This window comes from Dama dama, chromosome 18 (genome assembly GCF_033118175.1).
Source record: "Dama dama isolate Ldn47 chromosome 18, ASM3311817v1, whole genome shotgun sequence".
Classification (NCBI taxonomy): domain Eukaryota; kingdom Metazoa; phylum Chordata; class Mammalia; order Artiodactyla; family Cervidae; genus Dama; species Dama dama.
This window is the reverse complement of record NC_083698.1, coordinates 60,823,633-60,844,777: the sequence shown is the minus strand read 5'-3', so window position 1 is coordinate 60,844,777 and position 21,145 is coordinate 60,823,633. Positions and strand designations below refer to the sequence as shown.

Sequence of the window (21,145 nt, the reverse complement as noted above, 5' to 3'; positions counted from 1 at the left end):
AAAGAATTCTCCCTGATTAGATTTTCAAGGCAGCAGTAAAAAAATAGCAACAATAAAAAGTAAAAACTGGAAAGTGAAACTGTCTCTTGATACAAACAAAAAACAAAAATGAAACTGAATAGCAAAAGGTGGGAGAGTAGAAGAAGGTGGTAGAAGAAAACAGATTTCAAAGGTTATTTAAAAATTGGAAATTTATGCCAATTTTCTTAAATGGCAAAACGTGGCTTCTCAGAATTTTATAGATACTTATGAAAATCCACAATCTCAGAGCTTAGAATGTCTTCATCTACCCTCCACACCTCCTCTGCCCTACTGCCTAATACTGTTTTTCAAGATAAGAAAACCAAGGCACAGGGAAAATAGGTAATTTATACTGATTACCCTCAGAATACTCTTGAGTTACTCTGTCCTTCAATTTGTCCTACAACAACAGCATAGGTAGTAAACAATATCCAGAGGTGTAGGGCTTGGATACAGGCTGCCAATAAAAACCAAGTAAACTACCTTTAAGAAATGATCTGCTGCATTAGCTAACTATAAAAAATAAGGCAAATTCAATTATTTAAATCTCAGTTAACCACACCATTCTAGGCTGTTTAGTAATACATATGTTTGAATCGATGGTAATGTATATGTTTGAATCTTAATTTTCATCATATGGTGTTTTATAATCCTTTCATACAGTAATCCAGCTTTTATCAATTTATAAAACATAACTATTATAAATCCATTCCATGATATCCTGGATAAAGCTTATAGGCACAAAATAAAAATTAATTATCTTTATTATTAGCAATAATAAAAAGTTCCTAATCCTAGGTACACAAATCATGTGGCTACCAGCAAAACTGAGTCACACAACAACTAAATGAACAACAAGATTGGATTTTTTCTTCCCCCTGAAAAGAGACTTCTGAGGGTACATGGCTTTTTCTTAACATCTACGTGTGAAACAAGAAGCTCTTAAAATTAGGTCCTACAAATGAGCACTTCTGAGACCCAAGACACTGCAAGGTTTTCCATATTCATATCTTTGCAAACGATAAAGATGTTTTGTGTTACACGGGATCATTCTATTTTAATTTACTTAATTTGGATTTTTAAATGCCTAAGATTTCAAGAAGACACAGAATCAAGTTAAGAATCAGATGAAGTTCAACAAGAGAAACTCACTGTTTATGTGAACTTACCCTGAAGGTAACCGGACAAGCTACAGCAGCGAAAGAAAATTCTTCCTGTCTGAGGAGCACTAATATAGCGCAAGGTGCAGCCGGGGGCGGTCCCAGCAGCCTCGGCCAACACACTCCACGCAAAATCGGCCCTGTGACGCGTCACCACACAGGGCTTTATTATGCTCTGGTGACAGGCTTGCTAGCTCTGCACTCGTCACCAGCCAGTCTACAGAACAGGATCAGAGAAAACAATGTGGCAGTTAAGGAAGAGAAGGTAAATCTGTACTATTAGAGCACTGCCAACTTGCTCTGCAAAGAAAAGAGGAACCTCAATAGTTTTCACACTTGAAAACACCCTCTTCCTCATTATGTGATTCAGTTGTCAGCTCACTTGCCGTGTGTGTACTTCTCCGTACGAATATGATATTTTAATACAAGGTGAAAAAGACCAGGTCCTCTTTGCCAGGGCTGGGGGGAGGGGAGAGCGGGGAGCTATTGCTCAACAGGTACAGAGTTTCAGTTTGGAAGATGAAGTGTTCTGGAGATGGATGGCAGCAGTGGTGGTGGTTTCATAACAATGTCAACACGCTTAATGCCACTGAACTGTACACGCAAAAACAGGTAAAATGGTAAACTCTGTCATGTGTATTTTACAGCTTTAAAAAGATTAGCTCATGTAAGACATGTGAAAAACAACATTTGCATTAAAGTGTGGTAAGTTGTTAACAATCTTCATTGCAGGGTAGTGGGATTTAAAGTGATTTTTATGTGTTTCTTCATATTTTCCTACACTCTAAATTTCAACAAGACCATGCACGGATCTATTAAAAAATCTGAACAGATTGAAAATTAATTTTTATGGTTAAAAAACTGAAAAAGCTCCCTTCCTGCTGGAAATGAAAGCAAACTGTTGTGAAGGTAAATATTTTAACCTTTAAAGAGAAATCAGTCTTGTTTTTAACCTAAGTCGTAGGATTAAATATGCTAATACCATGTGGCAGGGCCTGATAGATAAGTTACGTTACTGGCTCTGGGAAGCTTTATCATGAGGAACAGGGCTACGCTACACTCATGTAAATAAATTTGTATACTAGCCTTTTCTTGTCTATACTCAAAGCAAACTGAACCAACATAACATTTCAGTAATCAGACTTTGTGAAGTAGCACTCTGTGCTACAAATGATACAAAAAATTTAAAAGTTGTTTTTAAAAAAGGCCACTAACAAATTACCCAAACTTGGTATCTACCAAATGTTAAAAATTTGGCATTACTACCTTATTTTAATAAGATGAGAAGATTGACAACATAATATTCCTCTTAGAGGAAAATCTTTTATATTCTAGTAATGGAGGCTCAGGACTTCCCTGATGGCTCAGTGGTAGAGATCCCACCCGTCAATGCAGAAGACACAGGTTTGATCCCTGGGTCAGGAAGATCCCCTGGAGAAGGAAATGGCAACCCATGCCAGTATTCTTGTCTGGGAAATCCCATGGACGGAGGAGCCTAGTGGGCTCCAGTCCAAGTGGCTGCAGGAGTCAGACACGACTTAAGTGACTACCCAACAACAATGGAGGCTTAAGGGCAACTAGGTGATCCATTTTGAAAACACCTCTGTGCTGTGTATGAATGTGTTGACTAAACTGTCCTTTAATATATTAAAATGGTTAGCACTGACAAGAATTTTAAAGATATCTTTTTTTTTTTTACATAGTGAAAACTTTCATATTTGGAATTAGCCAGCTGGACTCAGATTAGATGATCCCAATTTTGTTGGCAACATCCAAAGCATCATAGTCAGGAGCCAGTCGAACATATGCCTTCTCTCCATCAGGCCTGATCAGAGTATTGACCTTAGCCAAGTCAATGTCATAGAGCTTCTTCACAGCCTGTTTAATTTGGTGTTTGTTGGCCTTGACATCCACAATGAATACCAGTGTGTTGTTGTCTTCTATTTTCTTCATGGCTGACTCGGTGGTGAGGGGGAATTTGATGATGGCATAGTGGTCAAGTTTGTTTCTCCTGGGGGCGCTCTTCCGAGGATATTTGGGCTGCCTCCTGAGCCTCAGTGTTTTGGGCCGCCGGAAGGTGGGTGACGTCCGGATCTTCTTTTTCTTGTGGCTGTGGACACCTTTCAACACTGCTTTCTTGGCCTTCAAAGCCTTTGCTTTGGCTTCAGCTTTAGGAGGGGCAGGGGCTTCCTTCTTCACCTTCGGCACCATCTTCATGAAAAGCTAAAGATATCTTTTTAAAAGATCACTCCAGATGAATCATATCTAAAGAAAACAATAAAAAATGGTGGAGTTGGAGTTCCACAACCTTTTAGGAGGGGAATTTAGAAATACTATTAAAAGCTTTAGAAATACACATTCCCTTTGACCGACCAATTTTATGTCCTAAGGACTTTACCCTAAGGAAATAGGGCAGTGTATGAAGATTGAGTTGTAAGGATGTGTATGGCAGAGTTACTTGATAATACTGGGAAACTGTAAACACCCTAAATGCCCAGTATCTAAATGTTTATTGACACAAGGGAGGTGAATAAATTGTGGAATACACATAAAAATCATACAGTTCTCAAAGATGATTACTATAAACAGTTACAATCTACTGTATGTTTACTGAGTGCCAGACACTTTTAAGCACTTGACGTACCTCGTCTCATCTCATCTTATAACCCGAGAAGGTGTGTGCTACTAGTATCCTCATAGTTGGCAAAAGGCAGAAATGGATTCAAACACAGGTTTCTGTGACTTCAGAATCCATGCCTGTAAATCAATATACAGTACTGCTCTGTGAGATCAATATTTACAGATATACTGAGATATGCATGATTTATTATTGAGTGAAAGGAGTTATGAGAGTATTGATAGCCAGAGTCCAATTTTTTGGGGAAAATCTTTAAATAAGCACAGGAAAATCTAAAGTAGAACACATAAGACAGTATCAGTAATGGGAGTAAAGGGCCATTTTTATTTTCTGAGCTATATAAAACAAGTGAGTTCCTTGGGGGGAAATGGCTTATTAAAATGTTATAGTAGTCGAACCAATCATGTCCATAATCAGAAAAGAAAGTTTAAAAGAAAATCAGAACCAGTCAACATCACACGGATTGATTATTTTGAAGAATATTTCTAAAGCAGAGAATTCAGCCAGTTGACCCTAAAACAAAACAAAACACAGCATGAGAACCAAGAGGGCTAGTTTCTTATCAAGAGGGGTATTTTGGTCTCTGAGAGATAGAAGGCTTTGGCTCTGATGGTGTTTTGTCCTGTTACTCTAAGGAGAGTAGAGAAGAGACGAAATATGAGTACTGATTCCTGACCATATGTAGGAGATAATGTCTGCCTTTGAATTCCATCCAGTAAGTGAGTATATGCCATGGGGATGGGAATGTGTGTCTGGTGAGGTGTCCATCTATGTCTAAAAAAATAATTTATATACCTTAATTTAAAAATAATTTACTGCTAAAAAGTGCTAATCACCTGAGCCTCCAGCCAAATCAGAATTTTTTTGCAATAGTAACATCAAAGATCCCTGATTACAGACCACAACAGATAGGGTAACAATGAAAAAGTTTGAAACACTGCAAGAATTACCAAAATGTGAGACACAAAGTGAGTAAATGCTGTTGGGAAAATGGTGCCAACAGACTTGCTTGATGCAGAATTGCCACAAACCTTGAATTTGTAAAAAATGCAATATGTAAAGTGCAGTAAAATGAGGTATGCCTGTGTAATTTAATCAGTAAAACCCTAAGAGAAAGATAATACTTCCCTTTTCATTATAGATAAGGAATCTAAGGTCTGGGAGAAGTCACTTATTACTTACATACATGAGCTGGAAGACTCTTTTTCCTTACTCCATCAGCACTGTTTCTAGGCAATAATATAAGCATGACACTTACATAGAGGACTAAAGATGTGTATCAAAAAGAACAATGTTTTGAAAATCGCCAGGAAAAAGGAAGAAGGACAGATGCAAAATACTGAATGAAAGAAAATGAATTTTGTTTCAAATAGCTCTAGGATCTTTTTTTTTTTTTTTTTTGAGAGGAGATTTAACAGATCCAGGAAGAAATCATATAGAGGTCATAAACGCAGACTCTTTTAACAGCACACAGTGGACTTTCATCTCTGGACATGACTGGGCCTTGTTGCCTGGGAGTTTCTTTATTCACTGTCATAGAAACAGTAATTACTCATACCACTCCTAATGAAACTCTAAACCTGAAACTGATATACCAAAGAGCAAAGAATCATGCGGGAGTGAAATATTTGGCAGATTTTTCTCTCCTTATAACACTGAAACTGGCTGTCTTTATCACTATAGAAAGGGATATTCATTTGTACTTCTGAATAACTTGTTACAATGTTTAGATGTTGTCAATTTTCAATTAACTTGAAAAGCTAAAAATGATCACTTCATACTTTGCCATCAAAAGTTTTGAAATAATAAAAAAACAAAGTCCAGAGAAAATCTATCCATTTAAATCTTAATAACTTATTAATTGATTTTGTCTTTAATCTTTGGTCAGGGAGTAAAGAGAATAAAGGTATTGCATTAATTAACAGTTGTATATGAAAAAAACCACTTCATAATCCCACATAAAACTTGTGGTATACAGTTATTTCTCAATAATCCAGCCTATGACTTAACTACAGTTTATCATAATCCAATTATCATTCCTCTATGTAATGTAATTTTAAACTTCAACCTGAACTTGACTGTGACACCCTAGGAAGTTATTCCAAACCAAGCAATAAAGTCATATAAGGAAGACAATCCATAGATGAGATGTAATGCTCTCTATAAGGACTCTTGCAAAACTTGTTTCTGCTAGTTGTTGTATGACGTAAACAGCAAGACCATTTTTTTAAACATGCAAAACACCTGTCTAGGCATCTGACTTCTATCATAACTTCTCTGAAAAAAAAAAGTCAACTAACTTCAACAGTGTGATTGTCAAAATAAAACTGAAAGAAATGATATAAATGTTTATATGAATATGGTTTAAAATATTTAATGAGCAAAAACAGAGCTGAAAATAATGAACTATTACATGCTGGGAAAATGAACAGTAAATAAAGATTTTCCTATAAGTTTTTTTCTCATTTAAAGTAATTTCAAAAACATATCCTATTTGGTGACTGTTAGCAGAGCTTATTGCTGCATTTATGAATTTTCACACATATACACAAACTGAGGAAAACCTATGGGTCTGGTCTCAATGCATTTCTTAAAAACTCTATGCAACAATCTAGGATTGAGTAACTTAATTTTCAGAAACTCAAATGAAGTTCTTGAACATAGTCTGTATCTTTTTATTTTTTCACTTAAAAAGTAATAAATTCTGTAAACTCCTTTAGAGGAAATGACATTTATGTTGTATAAAGTAAGTCAAGTTCAAGAAAACTGGGTGTAAGACAATACCATAAATGAAGGAAGTCTGTCTTCCTTCCTCTCCTTTCAAATGTACTATTAATAGTAGTAATTATTCAAGATGCTCAGCATTGAAATTGATGCTCCTGTTTTATTATGTCTAAATTTCTGTGCTTGAAATAAAACAGCAAGAAAAACTTTTGTTTTAATTTTGGACTCTTTCCACATCACACAGTTGGTATTCTATATGTTGAAAGGAAACAATATTGCTTGGGATTACTACTTTGGTATGAGTTATATTAAAAGTGGTAAGAAACAGTTATGCCATTAATGGCTTTTGTTATTGGTGTTATTATATCCAGTACACCTAAAGGAGAATACAAAGACTGAACTTACTATCCCTTCTTTTAGCTATGCTAAACAAACTCATTTAAAAAGTAATAAGGTAAGAAAACAATGAAGAAAATTACTGAAAGAGATTCAAGTTTATAAACTAATAACTTATAACAAAGAATTATTTAAAATCAAATGGATGATATCAGTGGTTGATAACCTGAGTTTTTAGAAGTGTGTAAGTAGAAGAAAACATAAAATATAACCCCTTCAAAACTTCTTTGAATAGTTAATAACTCAACACAGCAAACCAAAGAACTTAATCTTAGAATTTTGGCAACATATGTGTGCTCAGTTGCTCAGTCATGCCTGACTTTTGCAACGCCATGGACTGTAGTCCCACAGGCTCCTCTGTCCATGGAATTTGCCAGGCAAGAACACTGGAGTGGGCTGCTTTTTCCTACTCCAGGGGATCTTCCCAGCCTAGGGATCAAACCTGCGTCTCCTGTGTTGGCAGGCAAATTCTTTACCACTGCACCACCTGGGAAGCCTCTTGATAATACATATTACATTCAATAATGAAATGTGTGACACAGAAACCAAACTTATGGTTGTCAAAGGGGAAAGGGATGGGAGAAGGGATAAATTAGAAGTATGGGAGTAGCAGAAAAGCCACTATGTGTAAAATAAACAAGGTCCTACTGTATAGTACAGGGAACTAAGGGATAAATTAGAAGTTTGGGAGTAGCAGAAAAGCCACTATGTGTAAAATAAACAAGGTCCTACTGTATAGCACAGGGAACTATATTCAGTATCTTGTAATTAAGTGTAACAGAAAAGAATCTGAAAAAGGATATCTATAAAAATATATCTGAATCATCTAGCTGTACACCAGAAACTAACACGTTAGTTTATGTGTTAAACTAATTACACAATAACACATTAAAGTCAGCTGTACTTTAACAAACCAAACCAAACCAAACCAAAACCAACAGTGGAACACTTGTTCATTAGAACTTACAAAAATAAGTTTGGTAGAAAATGGCCTTTAAAAAGCTTTGTGGTCAGTTTTGTATTTTTGAGCTCTTTCAAACTTTAACAGATAGCTCCATGCTAGATAAACTATAACACGTGAAATAACTATCCAATTTCTTTTCTGAACTAACTAGTATAAAACTCTAAGACAAAAGTCTCTCAAAAAGAGACAAAAAGAGAAAACATACCTAATTTCACTTTGAATAAACATATAAAAGTTTAAATAATAAACCAGTAACAAACTAAATTTAATATAATAACCATCTAACATGACTGAACCAAATATATTCCAAAAATCAATTAATAGTTATCAAAGAGAAATGACACGGTCACAAATGACTATATACTCTTGGTATTTTCTAAATTTTCTGTAATGAATAATATACTTAGAAGAAAATAAAGATTATTTTTTAAAACTTATATATCCCCAAATAAAAGAAAGTATATATAATGTTACTATACACCTCTGTAGAAGCAATGGGCAGTATATGTTAAGTCATATTTATGAAGTGAAATGAAAATTATCTATTGGGACAAAATCATAACACTTTACTATCTTTTCTGCAGTAGCCTTCCTCATTCTATGACTGGGAGGATAAACTAGTGAGTAAGCCATACAAACTAAACAATATGCTATATTTTCCTACCCTGGCTATAAAATGAAGTCATATGTGTAAATGAAGAGTTATGTGCAAATTAAGGTCAGCAAAACATTCTATAAGGAATTAGTCCAAAGGTATGAAAAGGAGGGTCATATTTAGCTACTCAAAAATGGAAGTGAAATTAAAAAAAAAAACTGGAAAAATGTATTTCTAACATACTCTCGTGGCCAAAAGCATTTTATAAAAATTCTTTCAAATCAAGACAAAGAACTGATGATTCAGCAAAGAAGAAAATAAATGGTCAATTATTTTAAACGTTCACTTCAAAAGCAATAGAAACATTTTTTAAAAAAAGCTATCATTTGGCAAAGATGAGGAAAAAAATGATACCTACTTCTAGGAAAACATGGAGCTAGGTACTTGGATATACTGTTGGTGAAAGTATAAATTGGTACAACCTTTCCAGAGGGTAACCTGGCAGCATATTCAAAAGGCTTTGCTCCAACAATTCCATTTAAACAAACAGACACGGACATGCATAGATGCTACAAGAATGTTCACTGATCCATTATTTATCATAACAGAAAATAAGAAACAAGCTAAATGCTCAACAATGAAGAACCTGCTAAATAATTGATGATATTCATATATAATATAATACCAAAGTAACATAGTATAGTTATTAAAATAAGGGTAAGTTTGTTATTAAGAAATAAATTAACAAGTGAATCATCTTTTAAAAAACAATGTTATATAGTATGATCACATGGGAAAAATTATATTTAGCAGTTATGTACATAGAAAGAGAAAGGAGTACATTTACTTAAATACGGGTTTTTTTGGTTGGTGAAAATTGCAGATTACTTTTTTTCCCCTCATCTAGATATACTAATTTTGTATCAGCATATACTATCTCAGAAATAAAAAGAGGAAGAATCAATGGGAGACTAAGTATAAAATAGGCAAATAATTAAAAAATGGAGAAATTCCTTATAAAAAGCTTAATCATAATTCAGGTATTCATGAGTCAATCATCAAAACTCCCCTACAGCTGAATCAAATGACTGGAGATCCACACATGGTGTAGACCCCCTGAGTTAATTAAATCTATTAACAATCAAGATCTGTGCTTGCTGTAAGTATACCAGAGGGGACTCAAAAGTGAGTCAAATGCATGTAGCTTTATCCTTAGTGAAATTAACTGAAAATGCCATGATGGTATGTGCCAATCCTCCACGTGTGCTTCCCAGGCCAGCTAAACCATCTACAAAGATGACAGCAGGAATGAAGACGAAAAAATGTTGCTCAAAATTTGGCATAATGCTATATATCTCTCATTCTTTTTAATATTTTTAACTCTGAGAAAGATGTATGATATGATAAAACCATTCAGTTTTTATCTCCAAATCTGAGGTCTCAAATAAAATACTGTTATCAAATAAAATTAGAGATAATTTTTAAATGCATTACTTAGTATGAACATACTACATGAAAACATCATGTCTAAAATCAAGATGGGAAAAGAATAGCTTTGTTTATTTATAGAAGGAAAAATATAGAAGAATTAACATTTACTGAGTAACTAGCATGTGGCAAACATAGCTTGGCACTATCTGGATATACAAGATAACAAGACAGTGCCAGACTAAGCCAAATGCAACGCAGTTTCTAATTAATTCCCAGTTCTAATGTTGGTGTAGTCCCTTTTTATCTTAGGGAACTTCAGTGGGTTTCTTCTTTGTAACATTTCACTATGCTATAAAGCTTGGCTAGGTTCTCAAGTTTTTCCTATCTCCCTGTATTAAAATTGATCAAGTGTCTCACTCCCTCTGAACGCTAAAAGTGTGACTGAGAGAAATTGAGATGAACTGACAAATTGTTCATGGGGGAAGACTGTATAATAACACAACTATTATTATTTTTGTTGATGGTGTTACTTTGAACCCAGACTCCGAGTAGGACATCTGAGATAAGGTAAATGAGAAGGCTGTACCATGACAAGTCTTCAAAGAAGATAGAGGCAGGAAGGATCTTGCAGGAACCCACATCATGTTAAACCTGTGATCATCTACTTCCACCTAATTACAAGCAGGAACTTGCCAAACACATTGAGCAACTCTCCAACAACTGCTAAACAACTCTGTAACCTATTAACACCTTGAAAATGAAGAACATATATCAGAAAAAAGGAGACAAATGGCATTTACATCTGCAACAGCAAAATACTGTCTTCCTTGGCTTAAATTTCAAAGCTTAATAGATTTTAGGAGGAGAGGAAAAATAATTTTCTCTCTACCCTTCTAGGTTCCTGCGAGATCCCCCTGTACTAGAAAGATTAACAGAAAAAATTAACTTCGTAGCTACAAGAGCCCCCACAAAGATATGAGCCCCAAAGACAGCCAGGCAATTGATCAAGGCTTATATATTATACAATGCTGAGCTAAGGGGAAAAAGGCAGGGGTCTGGGGCTTCATAGGGGAGGAAGGCAATTCCCAGGAAGAGGGGAAGATCAAACGTTTGGTGAGCAAACATTTGTCCCTCTATGTAGGGAAATGTCCCAGATGAAAACTGTGATCTTTGGTAATTGCTCTCTCATGGTACAGGACTCCTTCCTAAATTTTTAGGCAGGTGAGGAGGAGGTAAAAGGTTTTCTTGAGTCAGCTGCTTCTTGACTGCCTTCAACGCCAAATAATTCACACGCCAAAATGGCACATTGTGGGGTGGTACCTTCTGCTTCACTTCAGGTTAAAGCAACAGAGAGTAAACAAACATAAAAGTGTATTAACAAGAAAGGTAATTTAGAAATGAAGCACTGTGCCATGAGAGGGGAAGTCTGCCACCTGCTGGTAGAAAGGCAGAATTGCATGAGTCCCCTGATCGCTGTTTTTTTTAAGGGGGGAACATCTACACAGCATATTAAAAAGCAGAGACATTACTTTGTCAACAAAGGTCCATCTAGTCAAGGCTATGGTTTTTCCAGTGGTCATGTATGGATGTGAGAGTTGGACTATAAAGAAAGCTGAGCGCCAAAGAATTGATGCTTTTGAACTGCGGTGTTGGAGAAGACTCTTGAGAGTCCCTTGGACTGCAAGGAGATCCAACCAGTCCATCCTAAAGGAAATTAGTTCTCAATATTCATTGGAAGGACAAACACTGAAGCTGAAACTCCAGTACTTTGGCCACCTGATGCGAAGAACTGACTCATTTGAAAAGACCCCGATGCTGGGAAAGATTGAAGGCGGGAGGAGTAGGGGACGACAGAGGATGAGATGGTTGGATGGCATCACCGACTCAATGGACATGAGTTTGGGTAAACTCCAGGAGCTGGTGATGGACAGGGAGGCCTGGTGTACTGCAGTCCATGGAGTCCCAAAAAGTCGGACACGACTGAGTGACTGAACTGAACTGATCTATCAGGTAAGGTTCACGACATTAGATTTCAAGTAAGTTATTATGTGAAGACATAAATTACAACATATAATTAAAAGGAGAATAAGGATTGAAGTAGGATTTCAGATTCTCTGTATGCTTAATTCAATAATTATTTTATTTATTTATTTTATTTTTTTCAATAATATTTTAAAAACAAATGAAAGAGGAATACATGGAAATGTATTTAAATAAATTATAGGGAACATTGTCATGTCCGACTCTTTGCGACCCCATGGACAGTAGCCTGCACCAGGTTCCTCCGTCCATGGGATTTTCTAGGCAAGAGTACTGGAGTGGGTTGCCATTTCCTTCTCCAGGGAATTTTCCTGACCCAGGGATCGAACCCAGGTCTCCTGCATTCTAGACAGACGCTTTAGTGTCTGAGCCACCAGGGAAGTCCATGAAAAATTTAGGATAATCCAAAACACTTTGCAAAATTATAAAATCTGTGGGGGAGGGAAAACAATTTTCCTTCTACCCTTCTAGGTTACTGGCTGAAACTCCACTGTAATGAAAGACAGATTAACAGGAGAAAAACAAGTTTAGTAACATATACAGTATACTTCCTGTTTACATCAGAGATACCCAGGAAAACTGAGTTAACCTCCAAAATGACCCAAGCCATTAGTGGCTCAGATGGCAAAGACTCCACCTGCAATGCAGGAGATCTGCGTTTGATCCCTGGGTTGGGAAGATCCCCTGGAGGAGGGCAGGGCAACCCACTCCAGTATTCTTGCCTGGTGAATCCCCATGGACAGAGGAGCCTGGTGGGCTACAGCCCATGGGGTCACAAAGAGTCAGACACGACTGAGTGACTAAGCATAGCACGTCACCTACATACCATCTTAAGCTAAAGACAAAAGATGCTGGGGAAGGGAAAGCCAGGTTTTCAGGCAAAGCTCAATAAACAAGGGTGTGGTTGTTACCTGGAGTTGAGATTTTTGAGAGTTTCTTTGTGTCTATGTGCTCAGTTGTGTCCAACTCTCTTCAACTTCACGGACTGCAGCCTGCCAGGCTCCTTTGTCCATGGAATTTTCAGGCAGCAATACAGGAGTGGGTTGCCATTTCCTCCTCCAGGGATCTTCCAGGGAATGAACCCGCATCTCTTGCCTCTTCTACATCAACAGGTGGATTTTTTTTTTTAAATTACTGAGCCACCTGGGAAGCCCAAGAGTTTCTAGAGACTCAGTCATTGCCCTCTTCCTGGTACAGAAAGGGAGACAACGCCACAAATGGAAATTTCCCTTAGAAGTGTAAACTGCTCTTATCAAAGGGTAACTTCTGCTATTTTCTCAGAGTTTCTCCCCGGTCAGCTGTTCTTTTTCCCTTAAAAAAAAAAAAAAAAACAGAGAAACAGCCTAAAATAACCCTGATACCACAGAGGCATATTTTGGGGTTACAAATTCTGCTCCCTTTCAGATCCTATATATTTCACTTCTGCAACGTGTCAACTTTCAGCCCTCCGCTTTCTGCTGCTCCCATGGCAGCCTAGAGAGCACAGCCGTTCTCTTCACTCCAGGCTTATTTTAATTCCTGCTCCTCCTGGGTGGCAGATTTGCACCCCAAGGTGTACTTTTTTTGCATAAGGATTATTTTGAGCTGATTATTTCAGAGAAACAGCAGACACAAGAGAAGCTTAGAAAACAAAGTAGACATTACCCTCGTAGCTCAGGTAAAGAATCTGCCTGCAATGCAGGAGGTCTGGGCTCAATTCCTGAGTCGGGAAGATCCCCTGGAGAAGGAAATGGCAACGCACTCCAGCATTCTTGCCTAGAGATCCCACGGACAGAGGAGCCGGGCAGGCTACAGTCCATGGAGTTGCAAGAGTTGGACATGACTTAGCGACTAAACCACCAAGGGAAATTTACATTTTTTTTTAATTTACGTTTTTTGATAAAAGAAATCTCCATCTGCATCTCCCTTTGTACGAGGAAGAGAAGATGATTAATGCACAAGAAATCTATTAATGGAGAATGCACTTCAATCTGAGTATCAACCCTAGGTCAGGTTTATCGAACTTCGCTTCCTCCACACCTCTTCTCCACTCTTCTTTTTGCCTTTAGCTTCAGATGGTTTAATTCTAAGCCATCCAGGAGTTACTCACTTCCCTTTGGTATTGTACATGTTAATGAGCTTGTTTGTTTCTCTCTTGTTAGTTTGTCTTGCTATGGGGTCCCCAGTGGAGAATTTAGAAAGGTGGAGGGAAAATTATTTTTTTCTTCTCCTACACTCTTCTCCTTCTGATTCTAGCAATCTTAGTCTATCTCAGCTACCAGGTTATTCATACTAAAACACATTCCAGATCTTATTCATTAAAAAAAATTAAAAAAAAAACAAGCTCAAGGGATCCTTAGCAAATTAATTACAAACACCTGATAATGGAGATGTTTCTACAATGTGGTCCAACACACACCTTTTAAAATGTTATTGCTATTCATTAACCAGTTTTAAAAAAATAAATAAAATACATGCTCGTGTTATTTCAAACATTATGAAACATTAAAAGACGATAAAGTTGAAGGTTTCCTCCATAGTCTCACCCTCCCAAGTTCGACTATCACCAGCAACAACTATAAACAGCTTCGGGTATAGTTTCTCAAGAAGCTCCAATAACAAGCACATACTTGTATATCTTTTCTGGAACCACAACTGTCCTACAACTTGCCTTTTCCCCCTAATTACTATCTTTTGAGCTTTTTAAAATGTTAACTCATACAGATTTACTTTTTTCTTTTTCAAAGCTGCACAATATTTTATTATATATGTACCATATATAAATTATGTAGCATAATTTAACCATGCACTATTACTTACTTAACCAATGTATACCACCTCCTGAGTAAATGAAAGTGTTCATTTTCCTACATTCTCATCACTCTGCTTTCTCTTCTTCATACAGTAAATTCTGGCAGCCTCAATTTTCACTATTTGTGAGCAATTAACCTGGAAGTTTTGTGACTTGTAAAATTCCTAATTATGCTGGTGGCAAGAATTTGAACTGTTTACTTCAATGGTTCTCAAACTTTTGTAAGCCTCAGAATCATGTGAGGAGGGGGGGACTTGTTAAATGAAGACAGTAAAAGGATTTAAGGATATGATACCTTTTAGCCAGAAAACAAAATTATTGGATAAATTTAAAATATTAGTATATAAGACCTTATGGAAAACCTGACCAAAGTTTTTGGTCAACCTAATATCTGTTTCAAGGGTGGCTTCATCTGTCATGTAAATGAATTTCCAACAAAAGGAATGAGCAAAAAACCCAATTTGTAAAGCTAAACTTTTTTCAGGAACTATTCTAGCTAACATGAAAATAGCTCACTAGATAAAAGATCAAACTTTTCACTGAAGTTGAAAATGTGGTTAACTTGCTACATGAGGATAACACACAGGAAACATGACAAATGTGCTTTGAGAAGACAAAAATCATATGCCTGGTACAAACAGTTCCGTACTTGCAAATTTGGAGATTCAAGATGACCTTGGATATTTTCTTTGACAAAGTTACGAGTTTAATGTATTTTCCTTATTTGAAGATATATTTTACTCACACTGGACACATCATGATTTCTACCCCTCAAATATCACCATGTCTATCAAACATTACCCAATGTCACCTCCTATTCCCTTGAACGCCACAAAGCCTTCTGTTGATCTCTTTCTTATAACATTTATATTCTTTCATTCTAGAAATACTGTTAGGACTTTAGCTTTTAAGCTAGTTGTGACACCTATTTAGGGTTAGCTTCTAAATCTCATTAGCGTGTTATGAAGGCAGTGGCCATATCTCAGGAACTATTAATACTAAGATCTAGCTACTTCAGGTGTGAATGAATAAATCTTTACTCTTTGGGTGGACAGAAGATCAAAGCTATTCAGAATTTGTATCCTCTATTGTTATTATTACCAAGTACTTGGAATAGTTGGAATGCTCTATTTTTCTATCAGCTGACTGACCACCTGTAATATTATATGTACTTTCATTTGATCAAATATTGAATACTTACTGAACAGTCAGTGTGGCCATATGATACCGTTCCCTCCAAGCACATATAAGGAAAAAGTTTTGCTTATGGAGTAAGTATTCTCCTTGCTCCCTCACTTCTGCTGTCTGGAAGATGGAGATGTTGGCCAGGACTACTACATCTTGTGATCGTGAGAAAAGCCACGGACATTTCAAAGGCCTCTTCATACCTTGTACCCCTTAGTTAACACCAGCAACTGCCTATCTTTTGGATTTCTTGTTACACTAGAAAAATAAAATCTGTACTGTTTAATAAAGCCATGGATTTTGGGTCTCTGTTTCTCTTAGTCAAGTGCAATTAATAAAAAAAGATGACAAAACACCATGCACCAATTCAGACATACCAGAACATACATTATAGTAAACAATATAAGAGTGTATAAATTGCTAAATTATGAGAAATCATCAGGAAATGCCACAGGAATTCAGGGAATACACTTCACAGAACAAATCAGTAATTTAAAACATGTGCCAAGAAGTCATAAACTTCTGTACTCATAAAAAGTTAAAGTTGAGTTATCAAAATATTATAAAAGCCTATGTGATAGTGTTAACCCCCTGAAGCAGTTGTTTAAATCTTGGTTTTTCCCTGCCCTTTTTCTAAATATATCTAAATTTAGATCCAGTAGTGGGCTTTCCACTTACAGAATAGCACTCAGAAAACATCTGATATTATCTTAAGATAGAAGAAAGGAAGAAGATTTTGTTAGAAGTTTATATCTAGGAAGGAAAACACTAAGGTTTCAAAAACAGCACCAGATATTTAAGGAGTAATTGCTGATGTTCACGAGAAAGCCATAAATACTTGAGATGTGTTTAAATTAGAAATGACAGTTTAAACTGGTTGGGGAGCTTCAAGGGGCAGTTCCATCTCCCTTATTCCTGCTGTCCCAATAATTTCCACCTTCTCTGTCGCTCTTTAGGGAATAGTGTTAAGACTATACATTTATTCCGGTTTTGTGTTTCCATTTTATTTCATTGGTTAGATACGCCTACTTCGGGAGCAGCTCCTCACTCCAGATTTATATAGATATAAACAACATACATCATTATAAATTTAAGGTATACAGCATAATGCTTTGACATATGTACACTGTGAAATGAACACCATAATCAGTTTACTCGGCACTCATCATCTCGTACAGTAAGAAAGCAAAAGAAAAAAAGTTTCTCTTTGTGATGAAAACTTTTAGGATTTAATCTCTTACCCTTCCTATATATCCTACAGCAGTGTTAGCTATAGTCATAGTGTTAGCTAGGGTTGTACATCACAACTCTAGTGCTTATTTATCTTATAACTGTAAGTTTGTACCTTTGACTGCCCCCTCTTCCAATTACTTTGGGAGGATTCAATAAAGGATATCAAAAAACCTGAATGAGATTAAACCATCTCATTTTCTTTTTTGGAATTATTTTCCTATTGGAGAAAATTAAGTATTAATCTTTTGGTAAAAAGTAAAACTAGAATATACTCTGCTAATGAATCTGCTAATGAAGAAAAAAGGAAAAGAGTTGATATATAAAAATTGGAAAGAGGTGCCATTTAGTAGGAGAAATTAAGTCAACTGGACAGAAATAAAGAATGAAGTAAGTAGACGCAGTTGGTATAAGGCTGAAAATAAGACATAAGATAAATTAAAATATGCTGAAATAAGCACCTATAAATCAGTGAGTGGTACAGTCAGCCATCCATATCTGTATGTTCCACATCAGTGATACAATCAACGGAGGACTGAAAATATGTGGGGAAAAAAATTCCAGAAAGTTTCAAAAAGCAAAACTTGAATTTGCTCCTCCCTGGCAACAATTTACACACCACTTACATTGTATTTACAACTGTTTACATAATATTTACACTGTATTAGATATTAGAAGTAAACTAGAGACTATTTAAAATATGAGAGGTAGTGCATAGGTTATAAGTAAATACTATTTACCATTTTATAAAAGGGCCTTGAGCATCCTTGGAGTTTGGTATCCAAGGAAGTCGGGGAACCAGCTGCCCAAGGATAGTGAGTGACTATTGTACATTCTTAAAGAGAGAGGACTGTTCTTTATTTCTTTAAAAGGTTACATGTCCACCTGTGTTCTCTATCCCCAGCCTTCCTATCTTCTCTAGAACTCAGATTGATTGATTATTCCCTTTCCTCCTTTCACTTCTTTAAGCATTCTCACTGTCCTTCTGCCTGCCAACATGGTTACGCTGCCAACCACTCAAAACCAAAGCAAAACAACATACACTGAAGGCATGAGTATTTTTGCATTTAATAGTCACTTTCTGGTCTTCCTCACTTTGTTGTTCTTTTAGTGGCTGTCTAATGCACATGGCTTTGAGCTCAACATGTGACCTGTGCAGACTGACGCTGCTGACTCTGCCCCTTCTTTTTGGTAATGTGTTCTCTTTTCCCATATCTGAGATCTCTGTTTTCTTCACTGAACACCCGTTATTTGTCAGTATTCTCAAGGTTTCTCTTTTCATCCTGCTGCAAAGCTATGGATAAGAAATCATAACCATTTTCACTATTACTGCCAAGAAGTTAGACATTTCAGAAAGTACTGTTGCTAGTCCCAATCTATCTTCTCAACTCCAGCGCTACATTTTCAGTTGTTGCTAATAACAACAACAGGTAATGTATATACTGTATATTACTATGGGCCAATATATGGCAATAATTGCTTTTCAAAGCACTTTACTTAATGTAACTAATTTATGGACATTTCTACTTGGCTAAACAGGACAAAGTGAATTTGCTCCACATTGTCCCTGTCTGTTCTCTCTCTCCCCCTTTTGATCTTGGCTAATAATGTAGCCATTATTACCACTTAGTTTGCAATCCCCACAATGTGATTAATCTCTTTAATGATCCTAAATAATGAAAAGCTCAAAATGATAGCAATTATGCCCACTGCGTTATTCATGTAACTTCATAACTACCCCATGAAGTAGGTAGTATTATTATCTTCCAATTAATAGGTGAACAGAGTCAGAGAAGTTAAAAAACCGGCCCAAGATCACATAGCTTGATAAATGAGAAAGCCTAGATTCAAAGCTAGGTTTGCATGAGTCCAGAGTTTGTATTGCCAAGTCCTGTTGATTTTATCTCTGAAGTGTTCATCCTCTGAGCTCTCATTTTCTAGTCTAGGCTCTAATCATCTTTCACAAGGAATACTGCCAGCATCCTCCTGAATTATTTCCTTCTTTCCAGGCCCTCCCCTTTCACCTTATCCTAAGTGATCTTTATAAAATAAACTTTTGAACATGCAATTATCCTGTCCAACTACCTTTCATGGCTCCCCATTGCCTAAAAAATAAAGGGCAAACTCTTTGGAATGGCTTTACAACACTCCTTTACAATTTTGTCTCCTTGTCCACATTCCCTATCTCTTCCTTCCAAATACACGTCTGTATATTATGCTGCAGCCACAATACTACTTGTCCTTATGCCTGAATTAATATTACATATTATGTATATTTAAAGATAGCGGCTTCATTGTGGATTTTGTGAAAGCATTGACTTTTTTTACCTCTACTTGGTTTAGAAGAGAAGTGATAGACCAATGCACAGTCCAAGTACATACAAGAAGGTATGGCAATGTGGGTCCCCGCCCCCCCCACATATATATTATACATTTTTGGTTTGTAACAAAAGGAAGCCACCAATGTTTTCTATGCAGGATAGCAACATAAACAAAATGAAAATTTTGAGATTAACAACATCTGTTCTTATGAGTACAGAAATGGAGAAAAAAGACTATGCAATAATAATCCAAGACTAATTTAATCCTAGCAATAACCAAAACTATTGGCATAAGAAACATGTGGGGAATTAACATTTTTAACTTTTATTTATGAAAGAATATTTTTGTATTCAACCCAGGGCCAAGAGCAAAGACTGGGACAAATAGTTTCTGTGCTCAATTAGAACATATAGTTGAAGCTAAGTATTCTCAGTATATGAACCTAAAATTATATTATTTAGTACAGTGGTAAGCTGTCACTGATCTGTCAATACTAGATCCTAGAAGTTCACGTGTGTAGTACCTTTTTGGGAGTATACACAGTTACTGTTCACTCCAGAAAGTACCAAAGAATGCAACTCGCTGAGAAAACTGTCTTGATGAGAGGGCTCTAATTAAAACACAAAACATCCCCAACTTTGGAGCAAATATTGCCTATAAAGCACCTCAAATGGAATTCTTCAAGTACTGTCTTACAATAAAATTGGAAATAAATTTCTAAAACGTTATGTAAGAGGTTTGGTGGGGGAAAAATATGAACACAAAGATACTTCCCAGCAGTTCTGAGACAGGAGGAGTAACATTGCAAATACAAAATAAACTATTCTGAACTCCAACTGGGTTAACTGTCATTTCTTTAATTAACCACTGACAAGTTACACCTTGTCATAACCAAGCACATCCTAGCCACGATGCAAAAACCACCATCAGAACTGGATGGTTGCAACGGTTTGATCCGGGATGCCAAGAGGAGGGCGAAACATCCCCAGGAAGTTCCATTTCTTGAAAAAACTGGTGTTGCTGTGGGAGGTAGTTTTTTTCCGAATTACCTATTTGCTGCCTTTTTGTTTCAGAAATATAACTAAGCCCACGGGAAGCCGAGCGCCGCGGTCAAGGGTCCAGACCAGGTCGTCGGGCCCGCGGAGTCGCCCCAGGCGGGACGAACGGGTCCCCAGTGGGCCCCCAGCATTCCAGCAGCGGTCGGCGCGGGAAGGCGAGGCCGGACGAACCACCCCGACCCCTCACGCGCCCCGGCACGACGGGCCCCCACACTCACCATTTCGATGATCTTGGTCTTCCGGCCTGTCTTTCTCTTCAAGGTGAATATGTACTGGGCCAGCACCACCCCCGCCACCAGGGCGCACACGCTGGCGCTCGCTACCGCGCCCACCCTCGCCACCGCCGCTCGATCCATGGACCTGGCCTCCTTTGACTCGCAGTTCGAGAAGAGGTCGCTGGACGGCTACCGGCCTCAGAAACGCCGGCCGGTGGACAAGCCCGAGCGCCCCGCCCCTCCTGCACGAGCCCCGCCCCCCTGCACGAGCCCCGCCCCCAGGGAGGCCCCACCCACGAGGGCCCAGCGGCGGGAAGCAGGAGGCAGCTGGAGGAACCCGCCTGCACCGAAAGCCAAGGTGGGGAAGAGGGCCTT

The 21,145-nt window shown here is 37.3% G+C and overlaps 2 protein-coding genes across 5 annotated transcripts in view; both read right to left on the bottom strand.

Moving 5' to 3' along the window:
- The window catches only part of NT5C3A (5'-nucleotidase, cytosolic IIIA), a 38,785-nt gene extending 17,798 nt beyond the window's left edge, over positions 1 to 20,987 (bottom strand). Inside the window, exon 1 of one of the 4 annotated variants that reach the window (XM_061165405.1) lies at positions 20,774 to 20,987. In XM_061165405.1, coding sequence (XP_061021388.1) covers positions 20,774 to 20,911 — 138 coding nt within the window. In that variant the 5' untranslated portion in view covers positions 20,912 to 20,987. Of the gene's footprint in view, positions 1 to 1,190; positions 1,363 to 20,773 lie in introns of those variants that run through there. The other 3 variants (XM_061165402.1, XM_061165404.1, XM_061165403.1) reach the window with 3 other exon arrangements.
- LOC133072300 (large ribosomal subunit protein uL23-like) lies at positions 1,406 to 20,912 on the bottom strand. The gene is made up of 2 exons (XM_061165406.1): positions 20,774 to 20,912; positions 1,406 to 3,446 (listed from the first exon to the last, which is right to left on the bottom strand). Exon 2 carries the CDS (start codon positions 3,396 to 3,398, stop codon positions 2,925 to 2,927), a length of 474 nt encoding a protein of 157 aa, XP_061021389.1. The 5' UTR covers positions 3,399 to 3,446; positions 20,774 to 20,912; the 3' UTR covers positions 1,406 to 2,924.
- Positions 20,988 to 21,145: the final 158 nt, after the last annotated feature.